At 50.5% G+C, this 23498-nt stretch overlaps 1 protein-coding gene across 5 annotated transcripts; it reads right to left on the bottom strand.

Annotated features, from left to right (window-relative positions):
• Positions 1-627: 627 nt before the first annotated feature.
• On the bottom strand, positions 628-22140 carry LIPG (lipase G, endothelial type). Of its 5 annotated transcripts, none has more exons than XM_045457461.1 (10): positions 21932-22140; positions 17783-17964; positions 15960-16139; positions 14724-14835; positions 9278-9499; positions 7482-7724; positions 6644-6764; positions 5730-5948; positions 3618-3722; positions 628-1344 (listed from the first exon to the last, which is right to left on the bottom strand). In XM_045457461.1, exons 1-10 carry the CDS (start codon positions 22017-22019, stop codon positions 1323-1325), a joined length of 1494 nt encoding a protein of 497 aa, XP_045313417.1. In that variant the 5' UTR covers positions 22020-22140; the 3' UTR covers positions 628-1322. The 5 variants fall into 5 exon arrangements, with proteins under 5 accessions (XP_045313417.1, XP_045313420.1, XP_045313416.1 ...); XM_045457464.1 differs by lacking the exon at positions 21932-22140 and adding an exon at positions 20771-21183 and having other exon boundaries at positions 7536-7724; XM_045457460.1 differs by lacking the exon at positions 21932-22140 and adding an exon at positions 20771-21182.
• Between the last annotated feature and the right edge of the window lie 1358 nt (positions 22141-23498).

Genomic DNA, 23498 nt, shown 5'->3' with positions numbered 1-23498 from the left:
TGGGATATAAATCTAGGCATGTGGCTGAACCTCATTAAGCCTTCGTGTTGTAAAACAGACATTAGCTGCCTTGCGCTCCTCTTGTGAGTCTCCAGCGAAGTGATGCACATGCAAATCTTTTGAAAAGTATAAACCAGTTTCTCAGATATCGCATATATTCATTTATGTCAAGAGCTACAATTGGAGGCTTTTCTAAGTTCAACACAGAGAAGGCGCTGCTACTAGAGCAAGATATTCCACGGAGGAGAAGGCATTCTATTGAATCTTAGCGCCAGCTCTGTTTGACAGGTGCTGGTTTCTGTATGAACAGATACGTATAACAGATATATGATGCCTTCTACCTCCCCAAGCAGAAGAGATTTTGCTCTGAAGCAATCGCATTTGGAGATGGGCCACTGTTCCATCCCCAGCACGTGTGGCACTCTGCTCGTTTCCATGCAAGTGATCAAACATGTCGCTCTTACAGGGAGTGTGCACGTTAAGTAACAAGAAATAGCTGAAACCACTTCAAGCCTCGGATCCCCGAGGCTTACACCCTGTAGCCCTCCCGGTGTCCATTGTGCCCTTCATCCCATGTATATTCATGGATCATCTAAACTGGAAGGGAGACTAGAAATCCCAACTCCATTAGATTCCAAGTCTGGAAAGGTTTACTAATGCGTCTACTGCCTTGTGCTAATTAAGTTTAAGTGCTTAATAAACGTCTGTCCAATCAAACAATAAGCAACTGGAAAATCAAGACGCCCAATGATGTGTGCTTTAGAGAGTAAGCTGGGGAGCAGGACGGAACGCCTGCAATGTAATGATTATTGATCAATGCAGCCCACCGAACCCCAACAGTGAGGGCCTCGCCACCACCCCACATCTATACTCCCCTCCCTCTGGGCAAATGAGATCATGGGTCTGCCATCCTGACACGAGTCAGCTCCCAGTGGAAAGACCTCTCCCCACCATTCAGATCAGGCAGCTGACAGTCCTCCATGCGCTTTCACAAGTGTCCCCTGTCAGGCGAAGCACAGGCTCATCCAGTCACCCAGAAACCAGTGCAGTGTGCACAGGAGGCCCGGGCGTCCGACCCTTCGCACACAGGTCTGGAGTTAGAGCAATTCTAGAGCGGCAGAAACAGCAGGAACAGCAGCGTATGGTCCCCTCCGGCGAGAAGTCCCAACAGTCATAGGGGGTAAGGTCCTGGGCCCAGCAAACAGTCTCTTGCCAGTGCCTGAGGGTCAAGGCCAAGAGGGGTCCTTCCATCAGGTGGGTCCTCAGCAGTAACTTTCCTCCATGTGTCTGGAAGGCGGGTGTGAGTGGGCCTCACTGGCCGCTCAGGAAAGCTCCACAGTTGGGCTGAAAGGAACCATGTAAGAGATGAGCAATCATATTTGGCATCTTCACCTGGCTTGCTTGGCAAACGTGCAGCCTGTACTGAGGGTGTGCTCTGTTTGCCACAAGTTCAAGCTTTCTTACACACCTATCACATACACACACACACACACACACACACACAAATGCAGGGAAAACTATCCATGATCCTCTTTGCCTTGATCCAGAAATACTAGAGCAACTGTAGGGTGGCAGGAAGGGGGCAAGACAGAATCCAGAGATCTTGATTCTAGTCTCAGCTACACGAACATGCAATTGAACCTCTTGGAACCTCAGTCTCTTTATCGGTGAATAGGCGAACAGTATCCACATCAGGTGAGAGGATACCGAAGGCATAACCTATGTCTAGGGATTGTCACAACTTCCTAGTGTCGATGCATGACTCAGGCATGTTCTTTTGTTCGCCTTATGTTCTTTTGGGAGTAATGACTATTACCTTATGTTCTTTTGGGGGTAATGACTGGCTTTACGTTATCGCCTTATGTTCTTTTGGGGGTAATGACTGGCTTTCTCATTACCAGGATGAGTAAGGTAGGATGTTAGTAGGACGAGGTACTAACATTACATAACTATCAACATAACATCCTCAGCTGTTACAAAGTTCCGGAGCGGAAAAGAAGAAGAAAATGTTTTATCATAAGATATGTTATCATAACAATAATGATAAGAACATTGATCCTTCCTGGGTGCGTACCATCTACACGGCTATTCTGAGGATCAACGAAATTGATGCATGGGGGAGCACTTTGGAAAGGTAACAATCTGAATACAAATGTAAAGAACTAAAGTCATTATTATAGCAGAACATCCTATGAGCCTGCCCTAGACTGAGCCATTCGATGGGCAGTTTTCAGAATCCTACATGTCCTGTGATCACCAAGGTTGTGATCAGGCTGGTGATCCTGAACAGGACACAGAGCAGTCAGGATGAAGCCTGGTCCCCAGGGTTGGCAGAGGGCTCATCACAGGGGCCCCCCGAATGGGTGCAGCTGCTTGATAATTGATACCCAGATCAAAGTGAGGTGATTTATCTGAGTAAGTGAACCCTCCATGCTCAAGAAAGAGTACAGACGGGGCACCTGGGTGGCTCAGTCAGTTGAGCTTCCGACTTCAGCTCAGGTCACGATTTCACATCCTGAATGTTCGAGCCCCATGTCAGTCTCTGTGCTGACAGCTCAGAGCCTGGAACCTGCTTTGGATTCTGTGTCTCCCTCTCTCTCTCTGCTCCTTCCCCCCACTCATGCTCTGTCTCTCTCTCAAAAATAAACATGAAAAAAAATTTTTTAATTAAAAAAAAAAAGAAAGAGTACGGGCTTTAAAATAAACCAACGTCAAATCTTCACTCTACCATTGCCTGCTGGGGGAGCTGGAAAGAGTGACCTAACTTCCCTGAGCCTCAGGGTCCACAACAGTACACAGGGTTAACAGCACCAATGTCATGGGGCTGGTGATACAAGTAAATGAGCTAACATAGAAAAGGCACTAAACACAGGTGGGCACATGTCGTGTGCTCGGTGTATGGAGGCTGCATTATTATACAGCATCTCAGTTGGGGCAAGTGGTGGAAGCCATCGAGGGGCCCGTCTCTGTCCTCCAGAAGCAGGTGTTTAGGCTCAGAGACTCTGTGATGAATTTCCCTTTTGGATGCACCTGCTGCCTCACACCATGAGATCTGCGTTCCTCAAATCTGAAATAATGGGGCTCCGGCATGGGGTCATGGGACACAGAATCAAGACGTGCCTTTTGTCTGGCTCAGTGTCATACACATGAGCACTCCTGCTTCTCCAAAAGGGGAAGAGCTGATCACTATCCCCGACACCCACCCGGGCTCCAGAAAAACCTAAAAATGGGGATTATACCATGCTCTTCCCCTTTACCTCCCACCTGAGTCCCCACTCCAAACTGGCACCCAGAAGGAAGCTAGGGGCCCTGGAATCTTCCTGTAGCCCCTGTCACTATGGAGAAGTTCAACCTAAGATGGCCTGACTCCAGCACGACCATGGTCTGTGAACATCTTGAAGGGGAGTTGGACCAAGGGGCAAAGGGACACAAACGCCCTCCGACATCCTGCATATTCCACGGATTGGTCTGTCTCTTCCCAACAGGTCAGCTTCACGAAAGAGGAGATCTGTATCTGGTCTGTTCACTGCTACATCCCAAGCACCCAGACCCATATCCAGCACATGCTAGGTGACCTAACAGGTACCGCATGACCCTATGAGAAAGTCCCTGGTTACCTGGTTTCATTTTTCATTCTCCAGCCATCCCGACATTTGTGAAACCAGAGCTCTTGGCCGGGGGATATGCTGGTGTTGTCGAAGTCTTCCACACAAAAGGTCAACCTAGGAGGAAGAAGAAACCACTCATGTAGCCAAAACTCAAGTGGGGGAGGCACATTGCTGTGCCTTAGCCAGACGGTGCTTTCTGGATCCAAAGTGGACCAAGTGAGGAGAAAAGGGCTTTCATCATGCCACACCTTGACTCAGAATCTTCAGAACCCCTCATCGCTGCTGCCATGTCCCACTCTGACATCTCCCGTGGTTTGGTTCATGCAGCCCTTTGATCACACCTTCCACCTTCTGTCTGTCCATCCAAAAGGCTGTCTGCCTTTCAAGGCATAGCCTCTCTGAAGTCTCCCTGACTGCCCAAGCCCTTGACCTTAATAGAAAAGCATATTGTTTTATAGGTGTTGCCTTTGCTATTGTCATTCCTATGCACGGCATGGAGTTAATAATAAATGTTTCGTCTTATTTTACACATCATACACTGCCTCGAATTGTTCATGGATTCCCGTATCTATGGTGGACCACAGTCTCCTCAAATGGAGGAATTCAATGTACCTCCAGTGGGGTGCTCATAAGCACCCATCAACAAGCATAACTGGATGCAGCTGTGAGTCAGAAAATGCTCAACCAAGGTCGCAGAGAAAAATCACTAGTCTAATAACCATTTCAACTCTAACGTACAGCCAAACCACGTGGGTTACCGCAGCCTCTGTGGTGTGGCGTTCGTATGACCCCACGACTGACAGACGTACGGGATACCTGATCCTGATGCCGATGGGAAGGACGAACGCCACCTGCAGAACAGGTTTAAGAACCTTTACCAGAGGGGCGCCTGGGTGGCTCAGTTAAGTGTCCGGCTCTTGGTTTTGGCTCAGGTCATGATCTCACGGTTCATGAGTTCAAGCCCCGCATCAGGCTCTGTGCTGATGGTGCAGAGCCTGCTTGGGATTGTCCCTCCCTCTCTCTGCTCCTTCCCTGCCTGTGCTCGCTCTCTCTCTCTCCCTCTCTCTCTCTCTGTCTCCTCCCTCTCTCTCTCTTTCTCAAAATAAATAAATAGACATTTAAAAACAAAAGAACCTTTACCAGAAAGCCCAAATGGCCCATAAACATATAAAGAGGTGAGCCATCTCATCTCAACCAGGAAATTAAAACACGTTAAAGCAACAGTAAGGGACCAGTTCACACCCAACAGAATGGCAAGAGTGTCCCCTCCAGTGTAGGTGAGGAGGAAAGGAAAAGGGGGCTCTTACTTTTAGATTGTATTGGTCTAAACACTTTGGACGGAGATTCCATAATATCTAGTCAAATTGGAGAATACATCTACTGTAACCCAGCGACAGGGGTAGGGTGCAAAGAGGCCTCAGCTCTCCCCAGTTCACAGACTTCTAGGCCAGAATCACTCAGACAAGGGACCCCCCGCCTCTCTCCCCCTAAGGCCACACTATGCCACAGGCGATGGATGGAAACAGGACACATGAAGAACCGTGATGGAGAAAATACCAGATGAGGTACAAGGAGGGTGGTGCCTGCCTCCTATCATCCCCAGGCTGGCGGTGACCTCCCAGTGGTCTGCAGAAAGATATGGCCGCGGAAACCCTCCTCTTTTGACAAAGGTCCCACGGGCTTCCTTGGCTTCTGCTTAGAAGTTTGCTCAGAGAGTCAAGGCACCATTTTAGGGGATGATACATAAAAGTCTAGAGTTTTCACTCTAAGCCTGAGGCTAAAACTCGTGGGGGAACTGCCAGCTGGCATGGCATAGAGCATTCTCTGTGACTTGACGTCAGGGCCCCACCCCATACCCTTGACTCAGAGCCTTGGAAGGAAGGATATAATGCTCGAAGGGTCCGGGGAAATCAGGGCCTCTTGCAGACCTCAGCCGTGGGGGCTCCGTAGGCCTGATACTCTGGTATGCTCGGCACAGGGGCAAGCGAAGGCTTTGGTTGTGTGGACCCCACAGCAAACAGGCCATCAGGGCAGTGCTCGTAGGGAGCCCCGTCCAGGAGAAGCCCCCCTTCCTCCAAGCCAAGACAAGGTGCGGCAAAAGAAAGGTCTCGAAGCCCTTACCTCCGCTGGGTCTCCCCAGACTTGACCCGGATGCGCCTGATGTTCAGCTGCCGCTCAGAGCTGCGGGGCTGGGACAGGTAGCTGCGAAGCTCCTTCCACAGGTTGTACCAGGACTGAGCTGCCCCCTCCCAGGTGAGTTTGATCTTCAAGAGGTCTCCAAGGTCCTCCTCGGTGTAGACCAGGAAGGTGTTGGTGGCATTCAGCCCGATCTGCTCCACTCTACAAGGGGAGATAGGAGCAGGTCTCACCGCCTGGCCACCTGGAAAACTGCCCCACCGTGTGGGGTGACACGGTGGCAGCACCTGCCACATGGTGACTGCAGAGAAATGAGCCCACAGAAGCTCACCTCCCTCTGAACTCCCAGCCCCTTCCTACCTGTCCCCATCATGTGACCCTTGGGGGGACCTGTCCCATCCCATTTATGGAGGTGAGTGTGTGCATACATACCTGGTCCCCCAGCTAGACCCTGAGCCCTGAGAAGCGAGTACTTTGAGGACATTACTTTGCAGACCCAACATGACTTGGCATGGCGCCTTGTACCTCGCGTGCGTTTAACAAACATATACCGGTCACCATGTGCCCCTCCCACAGATCATTAGAAATGGTGCAGGGATAACATTTATGTTCCAAATTTCCCAGAGCCCCAGGTGTCAGGCGTTGCCTGAAACGAAGCAACAGTTTCTGTCCAGCTGACCCAGCAGTTTCTCATGCTGCTGATTCATCCTGGAGCATCCTTCCCAGAAAGGGTCTGAGTCAAGGGCTTGGTGGAGAGTGTGGACCACAGAGCCACCCAGCCCCTCCCGCAGGCACTCAGGCTGCACTCCCCTGCACTGGCTCGCACGCTCCCACGCTCGCTCATTCTTAGCCGGACTCGTTCTCGGTCCTGAACTCATTAAAGGGAGCCCGGGACTCACATTTCCAAAGGCAGGATCTGGGAGTCTGCGTTGGTGCCATAAAGGGTGACGTAAAAGTTGGGTTCAATGTCTCCCATATTCTTGTAGCTGAAGATGTGGATTTTCATCTGATAATGGTAAACTGCACAGACAGTGGGACAAAGGCATTTGTGAACTTGGCCGGTCATCTCAGGACACGCTGACCCAAACTGAGTCACTTACAACACTGAGTTTTTAGGGGCTAATGTCCCTTTGGTCCAGCCCAGCCTCCCTCTTGTCATCTTCAGTCCAATGGCATAAGGGATCACCTCAGTATAGGAGGAGCCCCAAACTTGGAGTCCAGCGACTCTTTTGGGGATTCCAACCTAGCAACTTTCTAGCTGTGTGACCTTGAATTAAGAACCAAGGTATTAACCGCTTTGAGCCCCAGCCTCCTCACATGTAAAATACCATCCGCAAAACCCTATGGTTTTCTCACATGTTGCAAAAATGCAAGACCTCATTTTGATGCCCTATCGGTCCTCCCTCAGATTTGCTGTGATGATCATGAGAAAAATATGAAATAGCTTTGCAAAAGTTAATTGCAAAGAAATGACAATTTTCCGTCTCAACACAAATTTAAGATACTGATGTTGCGACCATGGAGCGATGGTTTTCATCACAAAAGGAGTCCTCACCACTTATTTTTAAAGGTTGACTTTCCTAGGGCACGCCCAACATCGCTGATTTGCAATGATTTGGTTTCATTGTGCCCTGCCACATCTCCCGGGCTGGGACGTGCCCTGCTCCACAACATGGTATTAGACAAAGGGAAAGGACGAAGGTCCCTCCTCAGGACACTGTGGGGACAGAGGGTTACCTCTGAAGGGCATGCCTGCCCGGGTTTTGAGGTACATTTTGCTGTTCCTCTTACTCCTGGTTTTCTTGGCATTGTAGCCAATGCTGTTACAACGGTTCTTGCGGCAGCTGAGACAGATCCCCTTTTTGAAGCGATTTGAGTCCGTGCACTGGAACGCAAAACTCGGCTTGTCCTGATTCACCAGGGAGTCAACAAAGAGGTGTACGGCCCGCTCGTGCTCACATTTCACCACTTCCGTGATTGCTGGGGGAGGGGGGGACGGGCAGGATGAGCCTCTCATCAAATATAGATTGTGCCCTCAAAGCCCACAGAGATGAAGCCATTTGCTCAGAGACACATGATCGGTTGGTTACGAAGTTAGGAGCGTAACTGGGATTTCCATGCCCACGGTGCGTCCTATCTCTTGTAACCGGAAGCTACAGCCAACAGCCGGGTAAATCCCAGGACCTTAGGACAAATTTGACAAAGCCACCCCCTCCTCAGTAACACTACTAGTCTTAAGGAATGCCAGCATCTGACAGAGGTCCTTGCTGGACCTCCAAGCTTTGCAGAGGCTACTTGAATATTATCACATTGGGAGAGGGCTACAGTCTTAAGACTGAGTGACAGGGCGGGACATCCAAAGGGCGGAGCATCAGAGTAGAGGGAGCCAATAGGGGCCAAGACTTAGCAATACAGCCGAGACCAGAGGGAGTGAGAAAATGGGAAATCCAGAAAGGGGTTGGTCACTCCAGCCACACATGGGTTTCGGCAGCAGATTCAGTTCAATCCAAGTCTGCTGGGAACAGGCTCAGGCATCCAGAAGGTAAATCGTAAGTGAATGGAGACCTCATCTTGGTTTTAATTCTTTAAAATGTCACAAAAAATTAAATTATAGAGCATCCATGCTGTAGAATATTGTACAGCCTTTAAAAAGAATAAGGGGGGGGCGGTGCGGATGGTGCCTGGGTGGCTCAGTTAAGCATCCGACTCTCGATTTCAGCTCGGGTCACGATCTCGTGGGTTCGTGGGTTTGAGCCCCGAACTGGGCTCTGCATAGACAGTGTGGGGCCTGGATGGGATTCTCTCTCTCCCTCTCTCTGCCCCTCCCCTGCTCACTTGCCTCCCCCCTCTCAAAATAAATAAATAAATGTAAAAATACCTTTCTTTTAAAATAAAAAGAATAAGATAAGTAAATCTATGTGTTCTGATGTTTAAGAATATTCACTATATATATATTATATATATACTATATATATAATATATATACTATATATTATATATATAGTCACTATATATATATAGTGACTATATATATAATATATATAGTGACCGAAAAAGGAAAATTACAGGACAATGTGATTTTAAAAAATATAATCTTACACACACACACACACACACACACACACACACAAATGAATTTGCAAAGAAAAAAGACCAGGAAGATACACACAAAATTGTTCATACTGCCTACCTTTAAAGAGTAAAAGAGGCAGCTGGAGGAAGAGGCTTACTGTTTGCTCTAGGCGATTCTACAGTGCTTTTCCCAGCAGATATATATTCCTTTTCTTATAAAAAGAAACTAACCAATAACAACTGGGACCTCAGTGCATGAGAGGGCAAAGCAGAAGCCAACAGATGGCTGTTAGTAGACCTGCAGGAAGATAAACTGCACACGAGATCGGCCGCCCCCGTTGGGGGGGGAGTGGGCATCGCGAAATGAACATTGTTGGGAGTACTACGTGCTCTGGCTGACTTAGGAGGAGATGCGATAACCGAGTCAAGCCACTGTATGAAGCAGAAAGTAAGGCACTCACTTCCATACGCAATTGACCCCAAGACATCATTGAGTCCACAGCCCGGCTGGAAATCACCCCCGTTGGGGTAGATGTCGATGTGGCCCACGGGCATCTGAATTCCGATGCTCAAGCCGAAGGAACGTGTGTAGGTGTGGAGGACATCCACAAAGTCCGCGTCGTCGGGGGACAGCCTCCTGTGGATGTCCACCCCTTCAAACAGCGGCCCGGCAGGATCCAAACCTACAGCAGAAGAGCAAGCCAAGAGCAGCTGCATCAGGTGTGCAAAGTCCTGGAGTCTTGATTGAAAAGTAAATCTAAGTGTGCACAGAGAAGCCATCCTCAGAGCCAAGCCCCGTAAATCTGGAACCGTGGGATGCCTGCGGTTGGAGGACCGTTTGCTTTCTTCTGAAGCCTTCACCTATCCTGACAACTCAACTGAGTCACAATGACATACAGCTCCAAGGAACCACAGACTGTCAGAACTGGAGCACTCCTAGAAAGAACTCGGGCTGGCTGTGGCTGAACTAAGCCAGCCGTCCCATCTATTCTGCCACTGGGAGCCTTCTGCAGCCTTAATGTAGCAGCCCCTTTACAGAATAACTAAGCTCCCTGCATCTTCTGGAGGGAGGACTCAGTTTCCCCAAACCGAGCTATTTGCATTTGGACTTCCTTTTCCCCTTCCTTTAGTTATGAATCAGGCCCAAAGGTGGATCGATGAGATTGAGGCAACGTGGGGGGGGGGGGTGGAGGGGAGCGGACACAAGATACACTGAGGATCCATATCCCAGGCCTCCAAATTCCTCTGTTTTGCAGCAAGAAGGAGAAATCTTTTTGCCTGCAAACTTTCTGCATTAGACAGGCAAGCGGCGGGGCGCCTGGGTGGCGCAGTCGGTTAAGCGTCCGCCTTCAGCCAGGTCACGATCTCGCGGTCCGTGAGTTCGAGCCCCGCGTCGGGCTCTGGGGCTGATGGCTCAGAGCCTGGAGCCTGTTTCCGATTCTGTGTCTCCCTCTCTCTCTGACCCTCCCCCGTTCATGCTCTGTCTCTCTCTGTCCCAAAAATAAATAAACGTCGAAAAAATAAATAAATAAATAAATTAGACAGGCAAGCGGCAATGTAGAGAGAATCGGTTCTCACATTTGAAACAGCACAAATATCTCTGGGAGCTTGTTGAAAATTCAAATTCTACCATGTAGCTATAGAAAACTCTGGAAGGACACACAAGCCCCTGGCTACCTGTGTGTATGTGTGTTGGGCGAGACGGCAGGGAAGGGAACCGAGCAGATGGTGACAACAATAAAAGACTTTCACCATCTTTTAATTTTGGAACCGCATGAATGTAAAACCATTAAAAAAAAAGAGAATTTGCAAAGCATGAAATGCAGATTCCCCAGCCCCGTAGAGATCCTGACTGGCAAGCACCCCCAGGTGATGCTGAAAGGAGGTGAACTAGAGTGGAAAAAACTTCTCCCACCTTCAGCATCATCAATAAAATTAAACCTGAGCGTCGTAATCCATACAGCACATGTGAGATATGAAGAGATTAAGCGCTCGTCAGTGTAAATACCAGCTGCTATTGCCAAGCTCGAGTAGTTATGGGAGCCAAGTTCATGCCCGCATAGAAGGCTTTCCGCCCTATGGACACAGAGAGAGGACCTGGAAAAAGCTGAGAATACAGTGCACTATAAGCGGTGGGGGGGGGGGGGGAGTCTGTTGAGCCTGGAACAGGGGTGCCCAGCTAGGTGCTGGGCACACTTGGCAATGTCTGGAGACACTTTTGGTTGTCACAGTTGTGGAGGGGAGAAGGACGAGGACGAGAAGCTGCTAGCGTCTAGTGGGCAGAGGCCAGGGTGGCTGATAAACATCCAGCAGTGCTCAGGTCAGCTCCCACCACAAAGCATTAACAGTGCTGAGGGCACCCTGATCTAGAAACACCACGTGGGAGAGGAGTTTAGACGGAGAACATAGTCGTTAAAGGAGGAGATGGGCAAAAGAACCCACCAGATCCCAGCACAGTAGAACCAGGGAGCATCCTGTGAGGCCTGACAGGGGTGATTTTAAGCCAAGCAATAGGCCAAGCTATTGGCTGGAGCGGACGGTAAGCTTATGAAATCCGTCACTCACGAGAGCTGCAGCGGCTGGTGGAAGCAAGCGGGCTCCAGAAGAAGTTGAAATAAATGCATCTGCATGGCCAAGGCAGAAAAGAAGCCCGAGCTGCCTGGCGGTTCATCCCCAGCCCAGGGCCCACAAGAAAGATGGTACAAAAGCAGTGACCCCCCGGCACAGCCCACGATGACTCATTTCAGAGGCTGCCAAGGGCTACAGGACTGACACAGGCAGCCTCCCCCTGCCTCTTGCTATGTTTTCTGGAAGGAAAAAGAGAGAGAGAGAGAGAGAGGAACATTCTGCTTTGCAACCAATACAAGAGAGGGGCTCTTCGCCTGATGTGAACAAAAGTCTCCACCAGACGGTCAGTGCCATGGAAACCAAGCTGTGCTGTAGGAATGCAGGCAGCTGACAGGGCTTCTCGAAAGGATGGCTGGAGGGGGCAGGCTGAGCCTTCACCCACCCAGACTGACCCAGCCTGACACAGAGCCAGGGCTCACAGACTCTGGGGAAAAGTGGTACGATTTACTTTTTTTTAACTAGGGATGGGAGGGAGAGCTTGTCCCCTCCAAAAAAAGAAAAGGTGGACAGCCAGCCCTTCTTCCATTCAGTCAGACACCTTCCAAGATGTTCTGTCCAGCAAATGGAAACCACACACGCACACACGCCCGGGAAAGCCTCTGCACTCTGGCCTGGCAGGGCAGGTCCCGCTCGGTTCCCACTGCTGGTTTATCTCCACCAACCAAGAAGAGGCAGTGTGGCACAGTGGCCAGGGCAGTCTCTGCAACCCGACAGCCTGGGTCTGAATCCTGGCTCTGCTACTAAGGGTGTAAAATGTTGCACTTGTCATTTAAGCACTGGTTCCTACTACCCCATCCGCAAAATGAAGCCAAAAGGCCCCCTTTGCCCCACCGCAGTGTGTCTTGGAGAGATAAATAAACATTAAAAATTTTAAGAAAAAGAGAGAGAAGCATATGACCTCTTTCCTAGTGAGGCACAGAATTCTCTCAAAAGCCTAAGAAGGTAAAACTCTGGCAAACTCCCATCCACAGCCCTAACCCAAGCAAGACTAGGGTTCAGGTGTCTCCCTGCTGGCCTCTGCATAGCAGCATCAGGGGCCTTATGACCCCACGCGAGCTACAGTCTGGTCCTTCTACCAGTTGGGACCACGTGGTTCCCAGACCCAGGGGAAGTCTGCGGACTGACCGAGAAGAACATCCATGCCCCTCCCCCACACCGGACATGCACAACAGCACCCGTCAGGTGAGCCCCATGCCGTCTGAGGTGCTGCTGGGCAACTGGACAGAGGGTACTTCTTCCCGCCGGGCTCACTCAGGCCCCTGCCCGCAGAGAAGGGCTGGAGGAGAGGACCATGCTTGGGACACGCAGGCCCCATGCTGCGTGCAGACAGCACGGAGCACTGATTAGCATTCGGTCAGCAAAGCCCCCATCTCAGCAGCTGCCACCCAAAGAGGCAGGGGGAAAGAACTGGAAAACGCTTCCCCAGCTCATTGCAGCTTTAGAAAGAGAATAAGGAAAGATCTGCAACCTGTCCTTGCTGCCCATGACCCTGGGCTGGTGGGGAGGGGGAGGGGTGGCTGGGGATTTGAATGAGCTGCAGTCTGAACACGGCTGGCCTGGTTCTGCAGCATCAGGCCTCTCACTGGGGGCCAGGAGGAGTCGCTCGGATGGTGGAACCCAGAGCAGCTCATAGCCCAACAGCGCTGTGCCAGCAACGGGTTAACGAGCAGTCCTGTGCGGCCACACGATCACTGTCCGCCTGGATGATTAGGCCCCACAGTCTTGGTAAACAAAAATGAGGCTCTCAAGCTGCGCTAAATCAAGGAATTGGATCTAAAGGAGAGTGTGTGTATACGTGTGTGTGTGTGTGTGTGTGTGTGTGTACCTTAGACTGAAGCCCAGGGATGATTTGAGGTGAGCCAATAAAATTTTACAAATATCCATATATATTTAAATCTACCCCACTTGCTTGCTGCTAAAACCTGAAATTCTCCCTTTACTAAATTATTTATTAGCTAAGGACTCCCTTCTTCCCAAGTCCTGTTTTAAAATAAAAACACTGCCAGGAAAGAAATTGATCAAATCTTTCCTTCGAGGTGAGCAGCTGGGCCTTTGGTACCTCGGAGGTGAGAGGGAAGCTGGGAGTGAAGACAAGTAAAAGAATTCTGGAAGGAAGATAAAGGTTTAGGACAACAAATCTGCCATTAACTTCAGCCTAGGGGTAGCTCTGTTTACAGATTTGAGGAAGCATAAAAATGGGAAGGAAAATCTTGCACACTTTTTAAATCATTAAATGATTTAATCCAAACACACATCAAAAGCTCAGCAAGAAGGGAAACTCAATTTTTTGTTGACAACCTGGGTGCCAATATCAGAAAGCCCTCTTTTTTTTTTTTTAATTTTTTTAACGTTTATTTATGTTTGAGAGAAAGAGACAGAAAACGAGCAGGGGAGGGGCAGAGAGAGAGGGAGACACAGAATCCAAAGCAGGCTCCAGGCCCTGAGCTGTCGGCCCAGAGCCCATCGCGGGGCTCGAAACCACAAACCATGAAATCACGACCTGAGCCGAAGTCAGACGCTTCACCGACTGAGCCACCCAGGCACCCCAAGCCCTCTTTTTTTTTATGTTTATTTATTTATTTTGAGAGAGAGAGAGAGAGAGAGAGAGAGAGACCGTGAGTGGGGGAGGGACAGAAAGAGAGGAAGAGAGAGAATCTCAAGCGGCACATTCTAAACAGATAATTATCACTAATAAACGTGCCAGCTAAACATTGGAAAGAGGCTCTTGGTGGATGAAACAGAAATAAGGCAGAATTCAAACTCGACTCCACCACCCGTTCATTTCCCTTGAGGTCCTAAGCATCACTGGTGGAGAAAAGAGTGAGCCTCAAAGGCTGATAGGTCAGGACCCACCGCGGTTCTGTACTTTTCAGTTATTAGCTGTTTGCGTCGCGGTGTTTCCTTGCCTGTCAGACCCGGCCAGCGGTTTTCAAAGTGGGTTCCTTGGTGCTCTGGGATCCTGACATTTCTCTGGGGATGAGGAAGGCCCAAGAGCAAAGCTAACACTACCCACCATATATCCAGCTTCGACCAGAACATCCCTTCTGTCTGTTTCATTTATCAGGGTCCCACACAAGCTCAACTTGAAAAAGGGATTCTGTGACTGAAAAGAATGCTTGAAAGCTCTGGATTCCATATCCCCCGGGTCCCTTCCAAAGCTAACCCTGTATGGCTCCCTCGTGCTGCCTCTTTGGGAACACTCCAGTTCAGAAAAGCCAGCTTGGCCAAGGAGCTGGGGGAGCTGGGGGGTCAGCCGTCAGCGCGGGAAGCAGACCCTACCTGTGATTCTGCCCACCGTGCCTTTCACGAAGTTGCCAGCATACCCTGCCACGTGGGCTCCGAGGCTGTAGCCGATCAAGTGAACATTCCCAAGAGAAAAATCATCCTTCTCCTGCAGAAAACCACAAAAGTGTGTGAGCGCAGCCAGTGATCCCGAGCCCACCGGGTCACCAACCATTCAATGGCGACGAGGAAGAGCCACGGGAACCAGGGGCAGAGATTTCCCAGGGCATGGCCCTCATTGCCGGCAATGAGACAGGGAAGGGACGTAGCCAGGTGAGGGGAAGGCAAAAGGACTTTGTGCCACTTTAAATGCCAAGCGCTGGGGGCAGGTGGAGGTTATGACTAGAAACCACATACCTGACCCTTTGGCTACGTTCCCATTCTCTCTGGCACTGCAGGAGATGGGGGTGGCCATGTGGAAATCAAAGCCACCAGACTCACTGGAGACTAAGTGCCAGCCACAGCCTGCAGCAGCCTACTCTTTCCTTGCTTCTTAGGCCCCAGGAGCTGCCGATCTGCTCACCACAAGCCCACCCAGGACCCCAGAGCTGAAGCGCCATACCCTGAGAGGGCACTTCCTGGCAGAGGTGCCGAGGTGGGACTTTGGTCCCACAGCTCAGACACCAAGCTCTACAAAACGGCCTAGGCAGAAAAACGAGGTAATGCTAGAGTACCCCTGACCAGATGCTGCCAGAATTCATCAGATTCCAGGGGCAAAAGGAAAGTCGGGCTGGAATTGCCCAGATAATGGGGTCACTTTGCCAGCGCACCCTCGCCCCCAGGAAAGTCTGTGATCTCAGGCAAATCATTAACCTATAGAGAGTAAATCTAAGACCTCAAGACATATTTTCCACACTTAATATTTTAAGTGTGGCATTAGGCTGCATTTGTGGGAACCAACCCTCTCCTCACCCCTGAGGACAGCCACCCTTCAGAGGCAAGAGCAGACTCCAGGAAGTTTTTTATTCCCAACCTGAGGGCATCAGCAAGTAACAACCCATAAGGCAGATTTTCTTCTGGCGAATAAAAGAACAGAAAAGAATCCAGAGATATATCAATAACTAAAAAGCTTTCCCAAAGCACCAGCCTTCAAGTATCTCAAGCAATACTTAATTCAGGAAAAATTTGCATCCCAGAGATATTCTCAGACACCTGAAGTTCACTGGAACACAGTCTGAACTGTGTTTTCTTAGGAAGGTTCAGGTTCAAGATCCTGCTCTTAAAAGCACTTACCTGCAGCCAATCGAGCATCCTTGCAACACTGTGTCCCACCACCCTCGTGTTATTGACCGCGTCTGTGTAGAGCTGGTGGGCCAGAGGAAGCCAGTCAACCACCACAACATTGGCTTCTTTCTCTCTCATCTGCAGGGCGGACACAAGCTTGTATAGCCAATTTTCAAACATGCCACTCATCTGCAAAGGAAAAAGGACACTTTTAAAAATTCTCCTTGTCGGTTTCAGGAATCCTGATGAATATGGAATTCAGTTCCATGACCCTCTCCCCAGCCAATTCCAGAATGTTCGCAATGGCTGCTCAGGCACCAGACATTTGTACCTGAGCAGGGCCCGCCACAGACAGGACTGCTGCATGAGTGTTTGTCTTCCATTGCTCTTTATATCTTTTTTTTTTTTTTCCCCCATCAGAATTTTCATAGCTGGTGTCTTAGGCTGCTACCCACTGTCCAACAGGACCATTATGAGATAAACATTGGTGGCGATACTGGCCTGAGGTTAGCCTGAGTCCCTGTCACAGACAAGCAAGAGGCCTCAAAGGCAGGTAGAAAGGGTAACCCTGGAGAATTAGCTTTTCTCTTGGAGACGCAAGGAGACGCGGTCTCCTAGGCGGATGCAGAGTTAACAAATGACCCCTTCCTACAACCGATCTCTGCCATCCCTCTTGACCCCAGAGTAGGGAAGATCTGTCCCTGGAATCCCAAATTAGAACTCAGAACACATTTTCCCACAGAAACAAAGTTATAAATAGTGACTAGGTCCAGTTGTAAACCTATCCACATGTACATTATTAGATAAATAGGTTTTCTGTGCGTGGCCTGGGAACCCAAACGCCGTTTACAATCCTGCTTCTATGGGAAAAAGCTCTTCCAAGTTCCAGATTACAAAAGAACTTTCTGGAATGCAACCCATTTGGAAGTTGCAGGCAGTTTGTATTTGCATTTTGACAGGGGGGCTTAAAAAGGTTCAATTGCATGATTCTAATTGTAGGCTGTGGGATAAGGATGGATAGACAAGCCCCTGACCACCTCTTCAGTCACATTAGGTAGATAGGCGCCCCCACCCACAAGGCCTGACCCCAGCAGTTGGTGATAGACCTAAAGACCCAGAAAGCATGTAACGGATATGAATTTCTCATCATTAAAAGAAGGAATGTCCCCCCCTCAATTAGCCCAGGCAGAAACCTGCTCACTTAATAGTGTCATTTTCCTACAGACCATCATTATAGGAATGAATAAACCCCTCGCTGGTCAAAAGCTTCTAAAGCTGAGCGTTAAAGCCCTTTTTTGTTGAAGTTTGTCATGGGCCTTTCAATGTGAATTGCTCAGCTAGGGCGCATAAAGAGCCCCAGTGCCTTTAAACGGAGCCATCTCTATGCAAACAGGAGGGCACCATGCCAACGGCGGCCAGAGATCTGGGCCAGCTGGCTCTTCATAGACTCTCGGAGCCAGTCAAGTTGCTGCAGTTCAGCTCAGCTCTTAGGGAGGGATGGCCCCCTCGAGGCAGTGGTTGACCAATGTAATTAAGTGTAATTAGAGGGCCCCTTAAGAGCCAGTGGAACTGGGCCGCTGCCTTCAGGAGAGCCACTTTCTGAAAGCCCGCTGCGTGTCAGCATTAAATACCACCCTGCTGGCATCCATATAGCCCCCTCAGCGAAGTGCCCATTACATTCTTCACAGCTGTCTGAAACACAAGCAGACCACAAGAAGAGAGAGAGAGCGAGAGACAGTAGAATCTGGAAGCACCAGCCTTCTTTTTAATTGACCAAAACAAAGGCAACCAAATCTTGTGTCAAGCTGCCGAGCTCCCTCCACTGGGCTCACCGTCCATCCGTGAATGATGAAAAAGGTTTTGGCTGTCACGTTGAAGCCACAGTCTTCCAAGGGCTGGTTGTGGCCGAGGGAGAGGTAGCATCCTTCGTGTTCTGAGTCCCCAGAGGTGCGGAGGTTAAATCTCACAAGAGGTTTGGCAACAATCTGTACATTCCTGGGCGTACGGAGCTCATCTGGGGGAAAGAAACAGAGCGTGGGTGCATCTAGTAGGCTCGGGTAGTTAAAGATCTGGAGTCTAGTTCTAGTTCAATCTTGAGCACATTACCTAATCCTCTGGGTTTCAGCTTTTATACCTGCTGAATGTTTTCTCATTTCCCGGAAGAGTTGCAAAGATATTATAAAGGGACATCTCAGAATTTAAGAATATTAGCCATCGGTACTAATTACTGTGACTCTGAAATAAATAGGTTCTCTTACCTTTCTTTCCTCTTCCCTACCAAAATGAGTTCTCCTTCCTACGCTCAAGTGGCTACTTTTAGAGAGTATGCGTCCTCGATTCTTTTCCTGAAATGCTGGGGACCAGCCGAGTTTCAAAATTCAGCACTTTTCAGATTTTAGAAAGGCATCGTGGCACATAAGCCACACAGTACATGACATCCCCAGTAGGGTCTGGGGGCATTCCCCCGTAATCAAACACACTAAAATTTCTGCAGGGAAATACGAAACTACTCACGCTCAAGGGCAGAAGTCAAGTCTATCGATAGCCTCGTATCAGTTCTGATCAGTTTTTGCTGCCACATGACATGAGTTCAGGGCCGGTGAGGCCAAGTCTCGCTGCCAAACAAATTACCAAACAAATTTTCCAATTTTGAGAGATTCTGGATTTTGGAATTAGAGGTAAGAAGCCATCCGCTATCATACAACGGGCTCCCTCCAGCGTTGCCAGCTAGATTCCAGGACTGACTTCAAACACCTCCTGCATCAGGGCTCTCGCAGTGCTAAACATGGGCCAGACGTTCTTTTAGTTTGTTAAATAAGTGACTGAGCCATGAGGAAATTCATAAAAGCAGCAAAATCGTAACTTTCAGCGCATACAGTGCCCTTATGCCCTTTTAACACGAAGCACTGTCATCACCACATTATTATGGACAGTCATAAAGGAACCCCATCCAGCATTCTTTCAGCCATCCAGGAAACTACCTCTTGATAACAGGCTAGGAAGTTAGAAAAATCAAACTCTCCTGTCACCCAGAAATCAAGGGAAAAAATACCAGATGACCAAACCAGGAGCTTCATTTATCCCAGAGTGGGTGGACAAATGGCATCATGGAAAGAGACAGCAAAACAGTAGAGAAAGTAGTGGTGAAGAGGGCAGTGGGGAGGAAAAGAATACACCAGATGTACAAAGGGTAAGGTTCCAGAAAATGCAACTAAATATACATGAGCAGACCTCGGGTTAACTGCCATTAAAGTAATGAACAAAAGCCCCAACCAGCAGAAATTTGAACCATGGACAAAAATAGTCTCCCTCCCCAGTTATCACCCAGATAGCTACTCACAGAGACCAGATGGGGAATTCTAGGAGAAAAGGAGAGAAGTCTGCTGGCTTCCTGGGACAGATTTGTGGATAAACCCACATACTGACATAAAAGTTCCACCTTAGCATCCGGCCTTTTCTGACCCCAGAGTTCTCCGGCTTCATTCTTACCGCTTCCAGCCTGGGGCACTTCAACCTCTGGGACTTTGTGATTATTCTTACCCATGTGCTCTCAAGGCTCCTTCTCTCACCTCCTTCAGTTCCTTGCTCCGTGGCCAACTTCTCAGTGAGGGAAACCAGACCACGGATTAAAACTGTGCCACCTTCTCCCCCAGCACCCTGTTCCTTCCTCCTCTGCTTTACTTTTCTCCCACCGAGTATCATGATATATCTTAATTAGTTCTGCCGTCTGTCTTCCCGCCACTGAAATGCAAGCTCCGTGAGGCAGGGGTCTTCATCTGTCTTGTTCCACATCACATCCCCCGATCCTAGAACAGTGCCTGGCACTGAGCAGCCATACTTTCTCGACTGAGAGAATGGCCCACAAATATTCGGAACCACAGAACACGTGAAACGGAAGGAGTGTTACCGATTTACAGGACAGGAGCTAGAGACCTGACCTACCCCAGGTCTCGGTTCCAGTTAGCATTGGAACATGTTAAGTAAAGCAAGGCTTTCCCATTCATTCAAATTACCCCTCCCACAAGTACATAAACTGACATGGACCAGCATCGTTGGCCCAACCTCGGCAGACTAGAAGAAGGTGAAATAATGGGGTGGAGTTTGGGAGATCTCCCTTCTCCACTGCTTCGCTACTAGATTTGGCACCCGGATGGGTGATCCTACCCTCACTCCGCCAGGGCAAGGCTTCCTCTGATGAAAGGAATTTGGAAGAAAAGCTAGCAGCTACAAGGAGGAAGGTGAAGAGAGGTAGGAAGAGGAAGAGCGGGGATGGGAAAGGGTGTTGGGGAGGAGGAGGCTGGCAACCTGGGGGAATCGGCCCAGCAGCTTCTGGGCACAAGTTACTCACCAAACGCTCTCCGCAAGCGCTAATCACACCACAGCCAGCTACCCCTGCCGCCCAACTTTGCCAACACCTACACCCAGGCTAGAAGGAAGGGCACCAAGCCACTTAGCTCTAACAACCTTCTCGCCTCGCCAAGGACACGGTTAAAGAGCAGCCGGCAGCCGACTGGGCTGGCTGGACAGCACCGATCCAGGGAATCTTATCAAGGAAGGGGGTGGGGCGAGAGGGTGAGCGCGGGCCAGCGCACACACTCGCCGGCCGCTTCTCGGATGCTTTGCTGGGGATGTGCACGCCCGGAGCGCCAAGAAACAAGTGAACTGCAAGGCTGATTGAGGAAGAGCGAATGGGCAGTGGGAAAGGAAAGAGGATTTCGCAGGCACCGGGAGGGGCTGCAAAAGCGTCGGCGAGACAGAGAGGGGGCATGGCCCGGAGAAGCTGGGGTGGGGGGCGGGTAATAAGGGTAAGTGCACGTTACCTTGCAGCCGTCCCTCCGGACCGGGGGGTGTGGGGCTTCCCGCCGCAAAGCAACAATGGACGCTCCAGAGGCAGAGCAGAGGAACGGAGTTTCGCATCCTTCCCCGCCACACCCCCTCTCCCGAAACAGGACTGAAAAGAAGAAGAAGAGGAAGAAGACCTCTCGGGGTTTCCAGCAGTCCGCGCTGGTAAGACCCGAAGTGGGCAGCCCTCTCTCGCCCAGGGAGAGAGTGGTGGCCTTAGCCAGCTGAAGGTGAAGGTGGAGGGGAAAACTTGGCTAAAGTGAGCCGTGAGGAGGGGACGGGGAGTATGAAGGGGCTTGAACTAGAGGTGCCTTCACCCGGGCCGCCCGCCCGCCCGCCGGGGAAGCCAGGACTCGCCGCTGTCACTCCTGGAGCTCCCGGCGAGGTAGTTTTTAAAGTATGGGAGTCATCTGACCCATCGCCAGATGGTGATTTGCATAATTTATGCCCGTCCCCGGACTCTGATTGGTTACACCTTCGCTGACGCCGGAACCTAGGCTCCCCAAAGTTTGAATGAAAGCGCCGCACACACCCACCGCGTGGACGCGCGCCTCGCGCCCAGCCCCGCCCGCCCTGCTGGCAGCCGAGCTCCCACCACCCCACTTCCTGCTAGTGTCCACTCTCAGACCCCAGATTCTCCTCGCCCCTGCCGCCCCAGGGGGGACACTGCCCCGAAAAGCCGCGCCCTCTGGGGACGCGACCCCCGGAGAAGGAGGGTTACCCTCTCCAAAGTGCTCCCTAAGTGAGCTTTCCGCGCCGCGAGCCAAGGGTCAGGATGGAGGAGAGTCATCTGCTCACCCTTTTGGTCCTTCTCCTCTCGAGCCCCCACCCCCCACCCCCAGCGAGGCCCGCGACAGGTGCATACGGAGTGACTTGACAAGGACGCGGCAGAGCTGAGGGGCTGTGGGCTGTGGCCTGGGCTTTTCAGGATCGCACAGTCCCTTCTGAAGTCTTTGCTCCGCCACTAGCAGTAAAACTCTAGCAAAGCCCCCCCAGCTTCTCTAAGGTCGTTCCGTCGTCCGCAATACTCGGGTGTTAACAGTGCCCCAAGCTTATGGCACTCGGGGAAATAAAAAGAGATAATGGGGTACAGCGCTCAGCGCGGGGCCTGCCAAGTGACGGGGTAGGCTCTCTCTTACCTTGGGAGTGCAGCGCTAGAGGGATACCAGGCGACACTCTCCAAAGGGAACAGTGAGTCAAACTCGGGGTTCTCAGACACGTGGCCATTGCCAAGTCTCGGCCGACGCACGCAACCACCTGTTGAGTGGAATTAAGCAACTTGTTCCTTCGTCATTTTTCCCCTGCAGTCCTTCCCTTTATTGATTACGGGTCCCTGTTCCTCCCTCCTGCGCTGGCTCCGGCTCCCTGCCCGAAGCGACCTCGGGACTAGGAGCGGAGAGCGCCAGAGACCTTGGCCGTGAGTCTGTGTCTGGCGCGCGCAAGCAGAGCTGCGCCTGGGGCACCCGCGGCACCAACCTCCCCTGGGGACGCAGAGCTGCGAGAGGAGGTGGCAAGAGGGGCCGCGGGGGGGGGGGGGGGGGGGCTGCGCTCAGCGGTCCCAGCGGGTCCAGCCAGCCAAAGCTGGCTCGGCAAGACTGCACCTTTGACCTCTAGTAACCCCCCAATCGCAGGGAACCGGTCCCACTCCCACCTGGGGAGGAAAAGCGCCCGGGCAGCCTCGCGCCCCTTTCTCCCTGGTGTTGGGGCCCCAGCCGAGGAGATCAGTGTGGGGAAACCAGTCCCGAGGAGCAGGTATTGCTCCGGCCTATCCTTGTTACTTTTGTTACTCCAGCCGCCAACGGAGCAAGCTTTGTCCTTCCCGTGTGCCGCAATTCATTAACAAGAAGTCGACTGGCTTTATTTTTCAGTATAAAACCCCGTGCACTTTATGGGATGGTAAATGGTACCCCTAGATATGTTGCTTCCGTTCCCCTCCAGCTCTCCTCCGTTGGTGAACAATGCAGACATAAGTCAGGTATTACTTACACATGAGGGCAGGCCCCCAGTAAGTCATGGGGGCAGGCTGCAGATTTGAAGGACATTTGACAACTAGGTCTCTCTCCTCTGCTCTCTGTTTCATTTGGGCGGTTGATCTCTAACATATGAGCTCTTGGGAACCCTGTCTCCATCTGTCATGCCTCAGGGATGAGGCAGTGGGTAACCTGTGAGCCAAAACCCCCTTCTCTGTTCTGGGTTGCTCAAAGCCATAGTCCCTAGGACTTTAACCGGACAGTGTGGAGGATGTGTCTTTGCTACATGTAGATCCCCTAGGGGAATTAGGTATTCCTGCAAAGTTGGTTATCCTACCTGGAAAGGGGGAGAAAGAAAGAAAGAAAGAAAGAAAGAAAGAAAGAAAGAAAGAAAAAGGGAGGGAAGGAGGGAAGGGAAGGAAGAAAAAAACAGATTCAACAAAGCCCATATCCATTTTTTTAAACTGCCAAGGCTATTAAACCACTTAAGTTTTATTGCTGGTTGGTTAGAGTGCCCTCCTGTGTCTCTATAATAAAATATAATGTGATAACTGTCAAAAGACATAACGAAATTACAATCACAGCATCAGAGTAATGTGTAACATCAACTGTTTGCTATGCTTCATACTTCCCAGAAGAACCACGAGATCTGGGGAGCCTCCTGTGTGGAGGAAGTCTGTCTGAGGAGTTTCAACGGAAAATTCTGGGTTTGTGTTGCAGTCAAAATGTCAAGGTT

Source organism: Leopardus geoffroyi, chromosome D3, assembly GCF_018350155.1.
Source record: "Leopardus geoffroyi isolate Oge1 chromosome D3, O.geoffroyi_Oge1_pat1.0, whole genome shotgun sequence".
In the NCBI taxonomy this organism is placed as follows: Eukaryota; Metazoa; Chordata; class Mammalia; order Carnivora; family Felidae; genus Leopardus; species Leopardus geoffroyi.
This window is presented reverse-complemented; position numbering and strand designations above follow the sequence as displayed.

Bases quoted from the DNA above. Each gene is read 5' to 3' on its own strand.
- LIPG (XM_045457460.1), bottom strand. From the start codon at position 20,867: ATGCGAAACTCCGTTCCTCTGCTCTGCCTCTGGAGCGTCCATTGTTGC. The intron at 9,500-14,723 runs GTAGGGTCTGCT...CTTCTGCTGTAG, and splicing joins CACGGTGGGCAGAATCACAG to GTTTGGATCCTGCCGGGCCG. The intron at 6,765-7,481 runs GTAACCCTCTGT...CTGTCTGTGCAG, and splicing joins GGCAGGCATGCCCTTCAGAG to TTTACCATTATCAGATGAAA.